Source organism: Rhagoletis zephyria, unplaced genomic scaffold (assembly GCF_001687245.7).
Source record: "Rhagoletis zephyria isolate East Lansing unplaced genomic scaffold, Rhagoletis_zephyria_1.1 Rzeph_scaffold_02262, whole genome shotgun sequence".
In the NCBI taxonomy this organism is placed as follows: Eukaryota; Metazoa; Arthropoda; class Insecta; order Diptera; family Tephritidae; genus Rhagoletis; species Rhagoletis zephyria.
This window is the reverse complement of record NW_016159346.1, coordinates 39,859-60,687: the sequence shown is the minus strand read 5'-3', so window position 1 is coordinate 60,687 and position 20,829 is coordinate 39,859. Positions and strand designations below refer to the sequence as shown.

Genomic DNA, 20,829 nt, shown 5'->3' with positions numbered 1-20,829 from the left:
CGTAGTTTTTTCACCCAACCCACGTCAGCAATTCATTAGTAGGGTTCTTCATATAAAGTGATAAAGGGATAAATTGCTTAAATTTATCAGTTTATCCGCATTCTTTCATGAACGCACCTTGGTAAATAATTGCATAAAACTGTTTATTATTTAACTTATATGGCTAGTTACGTTTCATTCTTACCGTGTTCATTTTTATTAGCTACTTTTCCCATTTTGGTATACATCATGATACAAAAAATAAATATTAAATATTAGTATCATGGCTATACATTATGCAAACATGACTGGTTCACAACAAAAAAGGTTTGGTTTTCTTCCATTTTTCTCTCTTACGTCCTCACTCGGTAAAATTCGGTTGCGAAAGAGGCGATTTTACGATTCGGTATTTACCCGACAGTGTTCTTGCTGGGGTGTTATTTTTATTCGATTGATCCCAAAACCAAGTCCCGAACCGATTTTTGCAAGTGCATTTGATCCCAAAACAAAGTTTTGACTTTAGCCAAACCGCCAAAAACAGCTGTTTTATTTACCTAATGAAAACTGCTGAAATAACTGAAACTAGTTTTAATGATTAATATAAATTTGTTTCCAAAAAGCGTTGCTCAGAGGCGAATAAATTGGTCAAAATATAAAAACATGTCGCTGGAGTGTCCTACAAGCCCCGTATATCGAACAAGTGTGGAACAGAAAATACATTCAAGAAATGCCGCCAAAGTGTATCGCTATGGATCACCAAAAATACGAGATCAATTGCGAAATGTTAGTAAGCAAGTACGAATACAATGATTGCTTTTTTACTATAATTTCTATATTTAATTTAGAAATGTCGGCTCAGGGTGCGTGAAGCAAGACAAGCCAACTTTAGCAGAAGACGACTGGCTGATATAACTGAAGAAGTAAGTTTTGGTAGTGTATTTACTGTTGGTTGTTTGTTTTAAATCATTAGTATATATGCAGCTCGATCTTGATAAATTGTTGCGCGAGGAACTTGCTAACTTGGAAAGCGATTTGAAGTTGCAGGAAGAGATTTACATGGAACTGCGCAATGAAATGAACGAATGGTTTGTTCAAGAATTAGAAGCAGAGGAGGCATCATTGATAGACGCAGCTGATGCAGATAACAACAATGCATCTATAATATGCCCCATTTGCCAACAAAGAAACCTTTCTTCCACTTCTTCGGATAAAAAGCAAGAAAGCGGCACACTCTTTAATTGCAAATGCGGTGTACAGTAAGTCAAAAGTTATGCACATACATACATACATACCTTTTGATTGATTTATTTAAAATTTAATTTAGCTTTAATTTTTCCGCAAAACCCTTCGAATTACATAAAATACTACATACTCAAATAGAGTTACACGGACAGAGGTGTGACGCCAACCTCACTTTCTATCTGGAGCCACAAAGTGTCGTTAATGTAATGGTCAAAACAGACGATTCAGCTGCCAACAATCTCTGTGCTATATGTGATAAATGCGATTATTTTTATAGCTTCTAAGAATTTAATATTTGTCATTACAATTTTATGAGTATTACTTATTACATAGTACATAAATTCATACCCCATACTAATTATACCCTTGTATGCTTGCACACTGAAGTTCTATGAATTTTCGTTTCGCTCAGTAAATTTTGGGAAGGGTATTATCAATTGAGGGATTCACAACTGTGTCGTAAGTGTCGTATTGTTGTATGTCGTAAACATTAGAAGTAAATACATTTTATTTATTTATTGGAGCTAACACTCCCCCCTGTGGACAGCCTTTTACTGCAGTGACGCTGAGTTCTTCCGGTTCTAGGTTCGCCTTGATTGTGGTACATTTGGGACTAGCACCTCTATTGGATAGTGCCACTTCGTGCATTTGAAGCTAGCACTGTCAATAGCGTGAAGTGCCGCAATGGATGATTTGCCTTTTTGATAAGTATATCTAGATAGTATCTCCTCTCTTAGGTGGTGATCCAGTAGTTTTTCCAATGTCTTGCATTGAAGATTAAAGGCTAATTTGCCTGTAGGATTTTGGATAATATGGCGGTTTATTCTCTCCCTTTAGTAAAAAGATTGCTTTGACTGCCCTCCAGCTAATAGCAACATGTTCCAGTGTCAGCAAGTTCTAAAGATTGTAACCAATTTTTAACTAATTTTGTTTGTACCATTCGAAAGTAGTGCCGGGAATATGCCGTCTGGCCACAGAGATTTGTAGGGCTTAAACGACTTTATGGCAGTCTACTTTTTCAAAGTTGATTACTTTTTTGATTACTGGGTCGAAGACTCTTTGCAGTTATTCGTCAATAGTTCTGTTCGCTATGCAAATGCCAGTAAGAATTAGCCAGTAAAAAAATTCAGAGAATAAGGTATCTTACTCTCCCTAAGAGAGAAACTTACTAAGTTTTGCACGAACAGGAATTAGCAAACATTTGCAAGCTTCACTGCCAGCCGAAGTTCACGGTTGCATTTCGAGCCTAATAAATTTTTTAAATTATTTCAGGTGGAAAACAAAACAGGACCTATATGTACGTATAATTCTTCTTATTCTGACTTTCTTCAACATAGTATTCAATTTCTTTGTGGAAGTCACTGTCGGTTTTCCTATATCCCAGCACGAATTTGCAACTTCCCCTCAAAATTGTGCTCTCTCCTTGCAAGTTTTACTGGGTTTTTGGCTAAACAAACACGATTTGGTAACAATTGTACAATTGTACGATTTGGTAACTTGTACAATTTTTTTTTGCATAGCGAACACTCTTAATATGTCATGAATGGACGTTAAAGACTTACAGTTCGAAAGGTATTGATGTGCCCATTACAAATATATATATATGATTTCTTTATGGGATATTGATAAAAAGCTCCGAAATTTACAAAAAAACCAATTTTTTAGAAAAAATCTCGAAAATGCTTCTTTGTAGAGAGGGTTACTGATATGATGTAATGTGGAACGATTTTCCGTCATCCCTTGTCAAATTTGGTTTGAAGACAAACCGGTTTCGGCGTTGTGCCATCTTCAGTGTCATTTTTCGAGAACGAAATTTGACAAATTTGACAAAGGATGACGGAAAATCGTTCCACATTACATCACACTCCTACCCTGTCGGAAACACCAACAACGAAAATGAAGTTACTGATATCTTTGATGCTGTTCTTCGTCATCCATTGTCCGTGGCCGCTCAAAATTAAAGCTTCAAAGCCAGCCCCACACAATTATGTATGTAGTTATCAATCAGTTCTCGGCATTGCTTATATTTTGATCAGAAAGGGGCTAACGTCAGTTATTTTAAAATATCGAATGAAATGCAGGCAAAGGCAGAACAAAAATCAGTACATTTTCAAGTTTTTCCGTTTTGAAAAACCACGCAGGCAATCTTTTATATAACAATACGGTCCTGCAAAAAACAGGACGGATGGTCACCGTATCCATACATATTTATGTATGTATGTAGATATTTAAATAATCCCCAATGTTACTAGTATTTATGCGTTGACTTATGAATAAACCACCTAGGCGGGGCTTAGCAGTACCGCTACAACAACAACAGTAACAACTTATGTACATATCCATTTGAATGGACATATATGAACAAAAGAGAATATGATCCTGACACTCGCTAATGCGAGGATCACCAGAACGAAAGCTTTATAAATGATTTCTGACATCTGTGTAACGAAAGTGCGATATATATGTATGTATGTAAATATGTATGTACGTAAGTATGCACATACGTATGAATGTACGTACATACACTTGTAGACTTGTTTTTTTTTCGGTAGCTGCGATTATATCTCGGAGATACCCATTCTATGCACGCGCACATCTTCAGCCACTCTCGAATGTATCTTCAACTGAGTGCTTTGCGTGGTGGCATTTTTAAAAATCTTTGGTTGCCTCCGGTCAGATGTGCCGCGGCGATCGGCGGAAACGCACGCGAATTTCAGTAAAGAAATTAGTGAAGATCATTTTAGAATTAAATTTTTTCGACACAAAAACAAGCAAGTTCCAAAAAATTTTTGTGTTTTATTGTTTATTCAGTAAAAATAAACAAATGTTTAGCGAATTCCAATATAGTATGTGCATTTGTATATACAATTGTACACATGTCAGAGTGATTGTATATTAGTATTTATACAAACACACAGATTTTAGCGATCAGCAGGCAGCCGCCAGTAACAATTGGTGGCACTATACGTCTCTGGAAATCAGCAAAAATTAAAAATTTCGTAGGAGTGTGCGGGTGTGTGAATTCATAAATTTATATGAAAATATTATTTGGTATATCTGCAAAATTTCAAATTGCATACAATTATGTGTTTTATAGTTGTAAAACAAAAAATAAATTAAAAAATTTGCAACAATCTGCTTTGTGTATTTGCTCAACTGCCAGTTCGATGTGTATAATTCGTAATCTCCAGCACAAATAAAACAAAAAAAACAAATTTCCAACAAAATAGTAACGAAAGTTTGAAGTAAGACTAGACAGTATTAAACTATTAAATTGAAGATCTCAAATCACCAAAAAATGTAATAGAAAACATGTAATTTTTAAGTAAAAAACAAAACCAACTTCAATTCACGTATAAGAATTTAAGATTATCGTTAATTTCTTCACGATCCCATGATCAGATTTAAACCAAATTAATATGGGACCACCTGCGAGGTAACACCTTTCCTTTAAGAAGTTATAGAAATCGGTTAACGTGGTCCAAAGTTATGCGTTGACATACATGAAAAAAAAAGAAATTCCGACGAACTGATAACTTTCTCCTTTTTGTGAAGTCGGTTAAAAAAAATAAAATAAACAAACCAAACAACCTTATTAAAAACATATATATAAATATATTATAAAAATCTTATCGACTCGAAAAAATGATTCTCACACTACATTGTGACCATTTAAGTCAAATTCCTCAAAACTTGAATACAGACATTTGCAGTATTAGTGCCTTCAAATGGCGTTTGAGTACCGTTGTTAGCGTTATGTTGCTGGTAATTGGCATTCACGTGTTACGGAAGTGGAAATATAGGTAAGTGTATTTAAAATATGCAAGGGCCCATACATATGCATTAATAATTTAAAAAATATGCTATTTTAATATTTTTATTTTTCGATCGTTATCTTAATATAGAAACGACCTAACTAATTTTCTTTCGAAATTTTTCTTTGTGCCCAGGTCGGTAGATTACTCACTAAAGGCCTAAGAGAATTTAAAAACATCTACTGCATCAATAAACTAGTTTCGATATTGACAAAACCCGGGATTTTGAATAAATTCCCAACTTAAGAATTTCGAGTTTTTATAAAATGTTGTAACTAGTCTGTAAAGACACACGAATTTTAGATAGGGCCTTAGTTGTTAAGGTAACGATATATAGTTCGATCAACATGTTATAGTTTGAAATTTTCGGTCGAACAAATTTGAGTTAAACAAAAAGTGATTATTAAAAAAAACCAAACAAATAAATGTTTTTACTTATTAAAGTTTAAGGCTGTCCAGATTAAGATAATTATTTCTATGTGATCAGTTGCCTTGAAAATTTTCAGAAGAATACCCTGGCAATAAGAATCAAAAATTTTCTACGCCCAAGTATGATAGACATTTTATTTTATTATATTATATATTGTTTATAAATCGGCGATGGGCATCGCCTTGCCCGCGGGCAAAGTTCTTTTGAGCTTTCTACACATTTTGTATGGGCGCGTGCAAAGTAAAATCTCTCTCTGGNGACATTTTATTTTATTATATTATATATTGTTTATAAATCGGCGATGGGCACCGCCTTGCCCGCGGGCAAAGTACTTTTGAGCTTTCTACACATTTTGTATGGGCGCGTGCAAAGTAAAAGCTCTCTCTGCCCATCGCTGTTATAATTGAATTATATTAGTTCTGATCCAGTACTCCATGAACTTACAGGATTTTACACGAAATTGCAGGAAGTTGCATGAAAAATGTTCCCGTACTCCAAAATCCTCCAAAATCCTGTAAATGAGAGCGACTTTTGGAGAGTTGTGTAGAGAATGAAGTTGCAAGATTTTACCCGAACTTTTTCTTCTGGTAAAATCATGAAAAGTGTCAAGCAATCACTGGTTGACGTTTTTACAGGAAAAATGGATTTTTTGTTCCCGTACTTTTTGTTGTTACTCACTTTTTACTCTCACTTCAGAGAGTAATTTTGCTGTTTGACAGTTTTACAGGATTTTTCACAGAGCTATTTTGATATATCAAATGTTTTGAGTCATATGTTATTGAGAAAAATATACCGTAGTAATTTGACAATTTAAAAATTATATTTCTCGACTGAGAAATAAGATATTCGAGCTAACTCAACGGCACACAGTGTGCTTTTTTAACACTTTATGCGAATTAATGGTATCGCTTGCGACAGAAGCAATATTTTGATATGACACAAAATGGCTTTGAAAGCTAATGTAATTGCCTTTCACGAAAAAATATTGCCACTGAGCCACAATTACTCCTTGACCTTAAAAAAATTGGTCAAAAATAGTGTTATTCGAAAAAACATGTTAAATCCAACGGGTATATTAAAAAAAAAAAAAACATTTTTTATATTTTTTATTATACTAATATGTTGAGACGAGAAAGACGATTCCAAAGTTTAAAAAAACGAAAAAAGTTTCAACCTCTCAATTTGAAAAATACATTATATATTGCATTTTCTTCTATTTGCATGCAGGTGTGCATCCTTCACACAATTTTATATCCCTCGAACAATAAGTGCGTTTTAGTTTATATTGCCCCTATTTATGTTTATTATTAACCAAATATATTGCTTATACATACTTGAACTAAATGCTAATTTGATTGCACAAAATTCCAAAATAACCGCAGCGATGGTACGTACTAAGTATGTATGTAAGTATTTACAAGTAAATGATTAAAAATAAAATGCCTATAATTCGTTCAAAAAAAAAGAAGCAAAATATTCTAAAGTAAACAATAAATCAAATGTAAATATGTATACATATGTATGACTGTATGCATGTTTGTTCAGAGGTAATAAATTGGTGTATTTAATGTAAACTTACATATGTATATGCTATATGTATGTATGTATGTGCAAATGCATGTTGTCAATGAAAAATGTGCACACTTTGGTTAACCAACGAAAGTGTTTACATACATGCATTTGTAATACCTAATGTGACCAACCGTATTTCTTTCGGAAGTATAGTACTTTTTTTTTAGCTCTTGTACTTCGTACATCGATGTACAGTCAAATGTACTTCTTTGCAATATTTTATACTTCAGGTCCTGTAGTTATCCGATCTTCTGGACGATCGTCACATGGCCTGGGCGATAAATTCGTTCAAACCATTAAAGTCTACGGTGACCGATGGTATTATACTTGCGAACTGCGTGAGCACCGGGTACATCCCCAAGGCCTGGAGGGTAGTCGGTGTTGCGTTCATCCCGAATGCCGGAAGAACCTCTTATGTTTGTCCTAGGGATTTTAGGCCTGTAAGTCTGTCATCCGCTATAGAGATGGATAGACCTCGTGACTATCTTTCAAGAGCTCAAACATGCTTATCGAAAGGCCGGTGGATACCACGCTGCTCACATTGCTAAAGTGGTCAGAGGCAGCCTTCACGCAGTAGGGGCCTTCTCGATATCGAGGGGGCTTCAACAATGTCACTCCAGAGGCAATAGTCAAGTCTATTCATAATCTGGGGGTTGAAACTAACCTAATAAGGCTTATCTACAGCTTACTTTGTGACAGAACTGTCGCGGCGGAGTAGTGGTGTTCTCCCTGACCTGCTCTCCATTGCGGTTGTAAACGACCTTCTAGAGGAACTGGAAAAAGGGGGATGTCGGGTGATCGCCTATGTAGATAATGATCTTCTGGTTAGAGGCCGATTCCTGTACACCCCTTTTTTGTGCCTCAAGGTTACCTGTTGCAGATAACTAGGTGGGCGATCAACGGCGGCCTCGCAGTAAATTCCTGCAAAACGGAACTGGTCTTGTTTACCAGGAAGTACAAGATACCCGCTGTTGCCCTTCCCTCGAGTCAGGTTGTTCGTCTGCGGCTCTCCGACAGGGTCAAGTACTTAGGCTTGATCCTGTATAGGAAGCTGTCGGGGAAGCCTAACATTGAGTAAAAGGTAAGGTCTCTCGCCCAAAGTAATTTATTAGCTCCATGGAACCAGATTTAAGCTTAGCTTGTTTCACGGAGCCCTTGTCTGGAGAAAGCTTTACTTGTAAATTAGGAATTAGTGGAGTATTAATAACCACACCTATATTGGCGCTTAACGTCATGTTAAATACGGCGCCTGAGGATATTGCAGACAGAATTGTACAAGCACGCTATTAGGCTAAGGGAAACCGGGTGGCAATACTCTAGAGTGCTGGGTGGCTTTGACTTCGCCCTGAACACATAGCGTCTCGGAAATACTTCCCAGAAGCCCCTCCTCTACCTGTCTTCCCTCAAGATAGGACTGGGTAGGTCGGGGTTATTAAGGCTTCCAGACTTCTGCAGTGTCTTTCAGGTGGAAATAGCTGCCATCAAGGAAGCGGTAGGCTCACTCCTAAAGGGTGTGTCGATGCGTTAGAAATCGTTAAAGGAATATCTGACTTCTTTATCCATCGCGTCAGAGTACTTCTTAGGTACTTATTCTAGTTGCTCTGTCACTGTGATCGCGGAAAACTGCGCGGCTGATGACCTGATGTTGGAAAGGCACCCTTAAAACGTTATCTCCAGATAAGGAGCAACTAGGGACGCCTCTGTCCTCCTACGGTACACTCTGGGATGGTTGGACCTAATGTGAGCTCGGCGAGCGCTAGACTAACACGCATACTTCGTACTCGCGATAATGAAATTGTATACTTTACTAAATACCTAATAAAATGGACTGAAGAAAGCGATGCTCCTCTTTCGACATAAATAGGAAAATAAGACGTTTCTCTTCTGCAACAAATATTTTTATAAGACACTTTAAAATACTTTTTGCAGCGCAAGTAACGAGTGCAGGGGCGGATCCAGCGGGGCGTTTTGAGGGTTAAACTACGTGTCAGTCAGTGGCAGACCAACGGGGGGTGTTTTAATACATATACGCCATATTATACATACATATTCGCAATATTAAAACACACCCCGTGCGTTGTGAGCTCTCAGGGATAGAAACTAGCCGCATTCGAAATTTGGCAATCGGCTCTCGGCGTTAACCTAACCCAACCTAACCTGTACTTCTTTGAGTTTTGAAATAGTTGGTCACATTAGTAATGTCTAAAAGTATATAAATGATTTTTGTGCGGTGAAGTGTTTTCGTGGTATAAGAAAATTTCGCAAAATTTTAAGTAAACAAAAATATTACTTTGTAAACAAATGAGCAGCAAACGTAAAAGTAAATGAGAGAAATAAGAAAATCAACGGCAGTTTATAGAATGAGGTAATGAGCGAGTTTTTCACATATGGATGTATGTATAGGCGGCAGAAAAAAAAAACAGAAAAATAATTTCAATATAAACAATGTGCTTAAATTTAGCATAAATGATTAACGTACTTAAAAACAAACGCAATTGTAGCACGCATAAAATGCCAAATTTAGAAAAATTCGAAAAATTGTATTTTGTGTAGATGAGGGTTCCTAATGCATAATCAAATCTTTCGTCACTACCCCACCAGTTTGTAACCACGGCCCGCTCTGGGATAAATTTTCGCTTTGTCTTCACGTTCCATATTTATTACTTTCCAACACTGGCCAGAGCAATACGTCTGCATTTAGGTACCACTTTTTTGTCTATTAAATGGTCAGGACGAGCTGGGCGCCAGTTCGGGACTATTTGGGGACCAGTTCGGGCACAGTTTTGAACTTCTTTGGTAGTAGTCCTAGGTGGGGAAACGACTTTTATAACACCGTGCGACAGTAAATTTTACACACAAAAAAATTAATATATTCGCGAAACTATGGGTAAATTATAGTAAAACTGCGTACTTAGTTTTTCTCTCTGACGTCAGGTTTTTGTTTTTTTAAGATTTTGGAATTTAAAAAATGTGATTATTTCAAAAAATTATTTAAAAAATTCAGTGCAATGTAGGATACAAATAAGTGTATCATATAAAAGAAAAAATTCTGTAGAATTATAACAGAATTCATTTGCTGTTGCATAAGGACGAACGGGTATGGAATGTGTCCTTTACAAATTTTGTCCTTAAATATCCTTGAAAAGTTGCAAAATATTTTTTTTTGAAAAACTTATTGTTTGTGGACTAATATACGCACGACCTCATCATCGAATTTCGTCCTGCAAACTTTATTAACTTAAAAAGATAAAATTTATTTAAAGCGCATTTTCAATACCTATTCGTCCTTGAAAAACAAAAAGCGCATAAACATAGCTAAGTTTCATGTTCAGAAAGATCTACCTTAGTGTATGAAACAGTTAAAATTTCTCGACGAAAGGGGACGATTGTCGGGTTCACTTTGACAGACTAAGCAAATTTATAGCCCAAAGGAGTTTATAGATGATTTTTGGAACTTAACGACATCTTTCATTATATAGTATGTACATATGTACATATGTATACATATCGTTATCATCATGAGTTAAATCACCATCAATTCAAAACATCTGCATTTCGCTTTGCTTTCGTAAATATTTTCATGTGTTGGGGCAAAAACCCGGTCAAAATCAGTTAACCGAACAATGCCAAATGTCTGAGCTCTTTTGTAGCTACAAAATATCAGACCAATTTTTCATGACACATTATTTTCAATAGCATCAAAATTTCCTAGAAACGCGAGCAAAGCTGAAAAGCACAAAAACAACGAAAATAAATATAAACAAAAAATGATTAAAATGGAAAAATGTGTTTTACTTATGGTATTCCCTACAATTTTCTCATAAAGTCACACACACACGCGTGCACTGGCGGGTGTGCATATGCATGTAAGTTTGTACAAAATGAGGCGCGAGTCAACCCAGCTGTCAAGTGCCAAGTGGTACATATGTATGTACATATGTCGGCTACAGATACAGTAGACTGAGACGACTAAACGCCATCGCTTTGTAATCTCGATTAACGCGATCTGTGATATTAATTAGCGGACAACAAACAATAAAAGGCACAATTTTGTAGAGAAAGGTACATAGATGTACATATGTAGCTATCCAATCCTAAAAGGGTCTTGGTAGGCGAATTCTTTATTACAATGGGTTCGACCATTGAAGCTTTGAAATGGATGNTTGTAGAGAAAGGTACATAGATGTACATATGTAGCTATCCAATCCTAAAAAGGGTCTTGGTAGGCAAATTCTTTATTACAATGGGTTCGACCATTGAAGCTTTGAAATGGATGAATCTTTGTATGGCCAAAGCAGGACAGTAACATAGAATATGCTCTTAAGTTTCATCATCTTCAAGGTAGAGCCGGCATTCCGATTGTGTGGTCACACCTATTCGGTGCAGGTGGAATCGCAATCAGTTGTGACGAGTCAGGTCTCCCGAAAGTAGCCTGATGCGATTTATATTTTCTAAAATAGTATCACTGCTGTTGAAAGGGTAGCCGCAGAGCCCGGTCTATCTATGGCAGCCACCGCTCGTCCGTACTTACTACCTTCAAAGTTAAACCACTCAGTAATCAAGGCTCTCGAAAAGGACCAACTGAGATCACAGATGGTTTAGGTCCCGGAAAGGAGTTTCTCCCCTTCCTCAAATAGTATCGCCGATAAAATCTTATATGCAAAATTTCAAAGATTGTTCGCGCGGTAAATAGCGGAAATGCTCTTGTTATGGATCGCACGATGAACACTGAGATTTATATAATATCTAGTCTTTACACCTGTTACACATAACAGCGGTGGTATGCGCTCCGTCAGCAAAGAGCCATCGGTTTTAAGCAACTTGGTTGGAATTCTTTCTGCTCCGCCGACTTGTTAATTTTTAGCCGAAATATTACCGTTCTTATATAGCCTTGGACAACTGGATGATTTCATTTTTGAACTCAAAATATCTTCTACCCTATCAGCTATTATTCAATAGATTTATTGGCTTACGAGTAATTTACTATAGTTATAAACTCGCCCTTTATCGTGAATATGCGTTTACAGTTGTTGCATCGATGATGAAGCTACTTAAATACATATGCACATACATACACGATGAAATATAACTGATAACAGTTTTGATGATTTCTTTGCCGATGTTGTTGATAATAATGATGATTTGTTGAGGGCAATGTCGTTTACGCTGGAATTCGTTGTTCTCTTTCATTTCAGGGAAAATTTTGCTTGTACTTACATACAAACATATATATGTAGATGTACAACCTCATATTTTTGTTTGCCTTTGCCGTGATGATGGTGTGTAGAGATGTCGCGGGACTAAATATTAAATCCCGATCCCGCCCATCTCGACGGTTTTCAGATTGCTACCATAGGTCACGCGGATCCCGAAACTCTTCACTACATAAAATGCATATGACTTTGAAATTAATTTTAAATAATCAGCCTAATCACGAGTTAAAATTTCCCTTTACCGGTTCACTTTTGGTTTCCAAGTATTTACAGTGGGCGGATGAAAAATTTTCTCGGGAATTTTCGGGCGAAACTCAGAATAAGGCAGAATATATTTGAATATATTTTTCGTCATACTGAAAGATCTCCCGCACCGCACCCATCTCTAATACTGTGCGCTCTTCGCAAATATCCTCATACGTAAATAGCCATGCGATCTTTTAGAATCCAGATACAAAAACTTATGTATGTGTATATATTTATGTACATAAGTATACAGTGAGTTTCAGTCAAAGCCGTACAGTAAATTTGTTCCATATTGTGAAAGTATTTTGTTTTATTTAAATTTTATTAAAAATATTGTTTATATTAGATAAAACGAGATCCATAAAACTCTAACACCCAAATTCATTAAAAGTAAAGAAGACTTTAACTGCTTTATAAGTCAAAAAGTTGTATGAAAAGTTCACTTTATAGAGCTCTATAAACATATTTTATTTTTTTTATGAATAAGACCGTAAGTTTCTAACCTTGTTTTAATTAAAAAAACTCAAATTTTCATCAAAATTTCGCACTTTTTATTTCGATTTTTTTCGAGTGTGTTGCGCATTTTTCTATATAAAAATAGATTTTTTTCAAGCGTTATATGGAAGAAAATGCGTAACATCCTCAAAAAAAAAAAAAAATTCAAAAATCAACTTTGAGTTATATGAAGTTCGTTGTAGTATGAACTATATATTTATTAAGAATTAATAAAATTGATATAAAAAAACTTATTTTAAAAATATGGAAAACATTTACTGTACGATTTTGGCTGACACTCTTTGTATGTATGGACATGCATCTATAAGTATGTATGTATGTATATCTGACAAATTTAAGGCGCACATAAATATGTTGTGTATGCTTGGGATTACCATTTGTTGTGACATCATTCGTTAGGCATGAGCGGCCCATCATTCATCCAACATGCACACACAAACTTATGTAAACAAGCTTAATGAAAATGCGTGTGGACCAGAGATGCCAACTCATTTTGTCTTTCTCCCCGTTCGTCATCGCGAAGTTCCCCGATTTTCGTTGAAATTCCCCGCACTGTCATCATATAAACTCCATTATAAAAAACTAAATTTTTTTAATGCAATTGCTTGAAATTTAATGTTAAACTTTTTCACAAATTTTTTATAAAATATGTAATATCTTATTGTATAACATAAGTCATATAAGTCAAAATAAAAAACTTTTTGCAAAACTCACAAACATTCAACAAATAAAAAAAAAAATCATCAAAATTTTGAACATTTTACTCGTAATTTTTAGAAGCAAATTTAATGTTATTATTATTCAATGTTAGATACATATTAATGCATATACATATTAATAAATGAATGAACAATTGCATTATTNAACTCACAAACATTCAACAAATAAAAAAAAAAATCATCAAAATTTTGAACATTTTACTCGTAATTTTTAGAAGCAAATTTAATGTTATTATTATTCAATGTTAGATACATATTAATGCATATACATAATATGTATATATAAATGAATATAAGTTTAATTAAGAAAACGGCAATCTGGAGCAAAAAGTTCATTTAAAATTTCGAACGAGTCCGTTCGATCAATGCAGTGACCTACTGCATTGAACTAACTAGTTCGTGAACTTCCCAACTGTACTGACTAGGCGAATTAATTTCGCCTTGATTGCTGACAGCAATGTTTTTATAATGTTGGCAGAGTTGCAATTGTGACTAAAAAATACAATTTTACAAAAAGTATTCTGCACTCTAGGTAGTTTATTTAATGATCCCCGCAAAAAGCGCAAGTCATTCCCCAAATCCCCGCACCGACACAAATTCCCCGCAAATCAGGGAATTTCCCGCCAGCTGGCATCACTGTTGTAGACATACCGACATGCAAGCATAAATGTACATACATACGCATATTTTACATGCATTTGCAAATATACTTTATATGTTTACAAATTCGCTTATTTGCAATACAAAGCAGCCTAATGCGTTGACAGCAATAATAATTGGCTTGCTTTATATTTTCTTCTTGTTATCGAAAGAATATCCTCGTTGATAGTTATAACTCGTACAATTGAATTGGTGTAGTGTAAGTAAATCAAATACATATTAGTTTGATTGCTTGTGAAGGAAGTGAAAAAATAATGTATGTAATTGTATTCTTACTTGTGTTTAAATGGAACGATAGAAGAGAGATGGAGTTCTTAGCGCAATTGCAGTATTTATTACAAACACCTGCAGATGCTGCTCAATTGGTACATACATGTGTATCACGGTGGAGAGAATACAGAAGGCGGCAATACCGCTAATCGGCCCTCAGTGAATTTGGCAGAATCAGCTGTTTTGCTGACACCACAGTCGAGATGACAGCAGTAGTGATGTGCTGAGTCAATACTTTTAAGTATCCAATACTCACGATACTCGGTATCGAAAAATTTAGGTTTCGAATAAAAGCGCATNACGAACAATGCTTCATGCGAAAGTCGCTTAAAAACCTTGGAGACTCTGCTATAGACAACTGGGATATCCATGAAAATCCTTCTTACAGAATCCAAATGGAAGCACGCCGTAAGTGTATCGGATATCAGCGTAGGATTCAGCTGTGTACGATCAATCTATATTTTTTAGGGGATGCGAATTGAGGCAAATGTCACTGGTAGAAAGCTGAAGAGAGGAGAATCTTAGTAACTAACCCGTTTTAAGGCACTACAAATTTTTTCTTTGGGAAAGGAGCTCACTTGGTGCTATATGTAGTTGCTGTTCTTTGTAACTAGACGCTAATACTGGCTGCAAGATTATCTCTGGACTTAATCGAACTGTGCTCTAGAATAATTGTATGTAGAGAAAAGGATCGAATAAGCGGTAATAAGGGTAAAATATTAATTAGTACACCCTCAAATAATTTTACTTTGTCTATCCTCTCTAATTTAAGCTCTTTAGGTACTTAACTAACCACTGGTCCCGGACTATTAAATAAATTGTCAGCGCAAATTAAAATTCAATACATAACTATTTCCGGGAAAGCATAGGGCATTTTTCTGACTCCCGGTATTGTGAAAATTAAGTAATCCATATTTTTGATCGCCAATAATAATTTTTGTATTCGAAAAGGATTATTCTCTTAATTTTTATCAAAACCGCATACAACATTTATGAAAGTGCAAAATTAATTCGAGACTCGGCTCATAAATATGCCTTTTTCATTTATTTTCTTAAGAATATTCCTTCCTCTATAGGTAGAGGCTTTGCTAGCTTAGAGAGAAAAGTTGCTAAGTGGCTAAGATATGGAAATCAAGAGAAATTAAAAATGCATCACTTCCAAAAGGATTAAGCTCTTTAATAGTTGGGAATAATTGGAAATTTGGCAAGATACTAAGAAATCTTCTTCGGATTAGGGATGCAGATCGGCAATGAAAGCTCGATTTACCGGTATCGCGATATTCTATATTCACGATATCCGATACCGATATATGTATCTACTAAAATAATAGCGGTGTATTGAATATCGGAAATATCGAAAACGATATAGTTAATTAAAATGTACAGGCCAACAATTTGAAGAACATTTTTTGGTGCCGAGACATCGTTAGTGGTTTGTTAAATAAGCCAATATTGGGTGTGGATTTTTTGTTTGTAGTTTTGAATATAACGGTCATTTTATTTGTTGTAATCAATACTTCTGATTTGATTTCTGATAGTGATTTCGAAAAATAAGCATCTACAAAGCCAAAACCTTTCACCCAAGAATAATTATCTATCTAGGGAATCTCCAGAGGTATTGGCTTCTAGATTAAAAGAAAAAGCGTGTTGGCGTCAGGTGCAACGGCAAAATCGTCAATTAGGCAACGCTGCTTGCTGCCATCTTTCATTCAGAAAATTATATTGTTTTTTGTTCATATTTGCAAGTCGCTATTGTGGAAATGGATCTGGCAGAATATCGCAAATCCATTTTCCGCTTCAGGACATAAAATCATATGGTCCTTCCCTTCCCATCCTTTTGCACATAAAGCTGGGCCTTATGAAACAATATGGTCACAAAAATAGGCAATTTTTTAACTATTAAATTTTATTTTTAATCCAAAAGCCCAGAGAGCATTAAGAAAAGTTTCCGGTATTTCAGATATCGAAATAAAATATTGTAAATTAACCGATGTACTGACCATAACAGTTTTATAGATATATCGACTTTAGCGACACCTAACCAATGGAAACATGGTGCGTGAAACCAGCACCTTTTTTTAAAGAAGAAATTTAATAGTAAACTTACCAGCTATAGCCAAGTACCATTCCGGTACCATGCAGAAATTTTATATAAATACTCGTCATACGTATGTATGTATGTATTAAAACCATATACATTTGCTGAATTTTTTTTCCAAAAAGTATTCAATTCGCGGTAAATTTTTTCTTTAAGAAAAAGTGATGGCTTCGCGCACCATGTTTCCCTATTCCTACAGGGTTTCCACACAAGTCGCTTGGCATCTTGCCGTACACAAGTGAAAATGCATTGTGGCAGGTGTGTGGTGGCAATTGAAGTTGGCAAATCCCACATAACATACAAACATTCCACACATATAAAACTGCATACAATTACATTNGTCGCTTGGCATCTTGCCGTACACAAGTGAAAATGCATTGTGGCAGGTGTGTGGTGGCAATTGATGTTGGCAAATCCCACATAACATACAAACATTCCACACATATAAAACTGCATACAATTACATTCATACATACATACATACATACATACATAGTAGATATGGAGCATGTGGCGCATATGCACTAAGTGTTACTCGTTCAACAGCGGTGCATTTAGATTGTTTGTTGTTTTCTGTTTGCTTTTGTTGTTTTATTATTATTATGTACACTTACAGCGTGCGGTGCGTTTGTTTTTGTTGCAAACACTATTTGTGGTGCACTAATTGGTGTAAGGTGTAGTCGAGCCGATAAATCGATTTGTGTATCTTTGGCCAAGTGGCACTTGGCGACGACAATACAACGCCGAATTTATGTGAAGTGGAGCTAATGAATATGTACATACTTTAGGGTGATCCACACTTTTTTTCCAGCCAGCCTCTATAGCTGAAAAATATCGAAAACAAGGGGACTCGCATTTTGAAATCATGTCGCTGGGGCATTTTTTCATAACAGTTGCTGTTAAAAATGAATATTTTTGATTCGAATAAAAATATACATTACCCTTCAGAAGTTTTCAAACAATAAATGCGTATTTAACTTTAAAATTTTACAAACTAACTATTTTTTCATAACCGATAATCTCAGCTTTTATTTAATTTATGTGTTCGCACGTTTTGGACAAAATTTTTTGATCCAAAAATATTTACTTCCAACGATTTTATAGCACTTCTACAAAAAAATGTATTNTACACTTACAGCGTGCGGTGCGTTTGTTTTTGTTGCAAACACTATTTGTGGTGCACTAATTGGTGTAAGGTGTAGTCGAGCCGATAAATCGATTTGTGTATCTTTGGCCAAGTGGCACTTGGCGACGACAATACAACGCCGAATTTATGTGAAGTGGAGCTAATGAATATGTACATACTTAAGGGTGATCCACACTTTTTTTCCAGCCAGCCTCTATAACTGAAAAATATCGAAAACAAGGGGACTCGCATTTTGAAATCATGTCGCTGGGGCATTTTTTCATAACAGTTGCTGTTAAAAATGAAAATTTTTGATTCGAATAAAAATATACATTACCCTTCAGAAGTTTTCAAACAATAAATGCGTATTTAACTTTAAAATTTTACAAACTAACTATTTTTTCATAACCGATAATCTCAGCTCTTATTTAATTTATGTATTCGCACGTTTTGGACAAAATTTTTTGATCAAAAAATATTTACTTCCAACGATTTTATAGCAGTTCTACAAAAAAATGTATTTGCCCCATATAAAATAAATAAGTACTTATTTGGAAATCTTCAGAGGCGCGGTTAAATATTAACCGATTAAAAAAAAAAAATTCGGTCCCTATTTTCCATTTTCTCTAATTCTGGGGGTGATAGTAAGAAAATTCTAAAAAGTTGCTTTTCCTGTGTATTTTTGGAACACCCTAATGTAGTATGTGCGTATATATTAATTTGTATGTACGTTTATAGTACTTGCAGCACTTTGTTGANAGCTGTTTTTCATGGCAGAAATACCCTCGGAGGTTTGCCATTGCCTGCCCCATATAAAATAAATAAGTACTTATTTGGAAATCTTTAGAGGCGCGGTTAAATATTAACCGATTAAAAAAAAAATTCGGTCCCTATTTTCCATTTTCTCTAATTCTGGGGGTGTTAGCAAGAAAATTCTAAAAAGTTGCTTTTCCTGTGTATTTTTGGAACACCCTAATGTAGTATGTGCGTATATATGGATTTGTATGTACGTTGATTTGATACTACTTGCAGCACTTTGTTGTATGCGATACGTGGTTTTCTATTCGCTATCTTTATTTGGCTATTTTATGAATGAGATTTGTAGATTTGTCTTTAAGGAAGTCTACTGAATTTGAGGAGGTCTGCACTATAGCTTGGATTTTGACTTTCAACTTGTAAGCAAAAAAAAACAGAAACATAAAAGATTAAATAAAAAACTTGTAACATGCGATTTTTCGAAATACAAAAAAAAAGAAATATAAATTTTAGAAGTAAGATTTATGTTTATACATATGTATGCCTTTTCAGTAAATTCAATAAATTTCTTTCTTTAATCCAGAATCCACCACACATTATTGTTGTATCATAATCTGCGTGCTGCCGTTGCTTTGCTGTTGTTCGCACTAAATACAATCGAATTAGCACGCGCGCTTTTGCCCATATCAGCACAACAATTACAGCAACAACAAGCAGCAGCTGTTAACGTTATGGGGGATAATTATGCGATCTTAATCATTGGCAACGACTTGCTGTGGAATGCCCTGGCAGCGCTCTTCCTCACCATAATACTAATGTGGTATCATCGCGTGATGGAGGTGAAGAAGTCGACAAGTGAGTAGTAGATTAGATAAATATTAATTGATAGCGCAGAAAAAAAAAAAAACATTTTTGGCTACGAAATACTAACTTTTAAATGACCAAATGAAAAAGTGCTAGTTTTTGTATTTTTTGTTTTCTTTCATGTTTTTGTTAACATAAATTTCCTAACTTTTTGAATTTTTCTTCAATCGTACACTTCACTCAATGCTTTATTTAAATCTGCTTTTTTTCAGACTACCTCTACTTTACATGCATTGTTGAATTATTTATTTGTTTTATACGTACTTATGAGCTTGCTGAGATTTCCTATTTTCAAAATATTTACGAAATGGAGTATTGTCTGCAAGTATTATCAGCTGTTTCGTTGATGGGAATGGCGGCAATTGATGGTTTTACATTATACAAAGAGGTAAGAGGAAATAAAACGAATGTGTAACATAAAAAAGCGAAAAAAGTTAATACATATATTTCTTTAATTAAAAAAAGGCTCGCCAATTTCGAATTATTTTTTTTATAAGGAAATTAGAAATTTTGTATGAGAAATATTTTTGCATTTCGAGTTTTCCATTTAATAGAATCCCCATAATTAATACAGCAGCAGTTTTTGCCTCTTTTAATTATTCCTCGAATTTTTTGCATTCATTACAGCGTTTTCGCCCTGATTATTTAGAAGATTATGAGAAAATCGGCTACAAACACACTTTGGCAACATTTTATTCGAAAGCTTGTTTTTGGTGGCTGACTCCCCTGCTATGGTTTGGTTATAAAGAGCCCCTAGAAGTGGAAGATTTGGGACAAATGCGTTTGGAGGATAGCGCGCGTGCGCATTACGATCAATTCTTGTTGATCTATAAAACAGCAAAGGTGGTAAGCAATGAAATGAAAAATTTAATTTTCCGAAATAAGGTAGTTGGTTATATTTATTTATAAATACATATGTATATTTCATGAAGAAAAAAATTTACGGGTCAACTTGGCTTCTCTGAAGTGGTGCAGAGAGAAGTAGATAATTTGTAATCAATGAAACCTTATGATTTGATCTTGTTATTTAAAAAAATGTATTTCTGGATTTAAAGATTTGATTTAATTAATTCTAATTCTAATTTTGTTAAATGCAATTTAATGTAATTTTATTTTTATTTAATTTAAGCTAATTTTATTGAATTAAACTTAATTTAATTTAGTTTAATTTAATTTAATTTTGTTTTATTTGACTTTATTTTCTTTTATTCTATTTTATTTTATTTAATTTTACTTTAATTTATTGTATTATATTCTATTTTATTTAATTTTAATTAATTTACTTTAATTTAATTTAATTTAATTTAATTTAATTTAATTTAA

General features: G+C 34.7%; 2 protein-coding genes across 2 annotated transcripts in view; both read left to right on the top strand.

Annotated features, from left to right (window-relative positions):
* Positions 1-474: 474 nt before the first annotated feature.
* Positions 475-1,597, top strand: Ripalpha (RPA-interacting protein alpha). The gene is made up of 4 exons (XM_017620831.1): positions 475-762; positions 825-899; positions 961-1,235; positions 1,304-1,597. The coding sequence occupies exons 1-4, from the start codon at positions 571-573 to the stop codon at positions 1,503-1,505; spliced, it is 744 nt and encodes a 247-aa protein (XP_017476320.1). The 5' UTR covers positions 475-570; the 3' UTR covers positions 1,506-1,597.
* A 3,233-nt stretch (positions 1,598-4,830) lies between these two features.
* Sur (Sulfonylurea receptor) overlaps positions 4,831-20,829 on the top strand; it is a 49,431-nt gene continuing 33,432 nt past the window's right edge. Inside the window, 4 exon segments of the mRNA XM_017620830.1 lie at positions 4,831-5,024; positions 19,226-19,497; positions 19,719-19,894; positions 20,134-20,352. Of these exon segments, the coding sequence (XP_017476319.1) occupies positions 4,867-5,024; positions 19,226-19,497; positions 19,719-19,894; positions 20,134-20,352 (825 nt within the window). The 5' untranslated portion in view covers positions 4,831-4,866.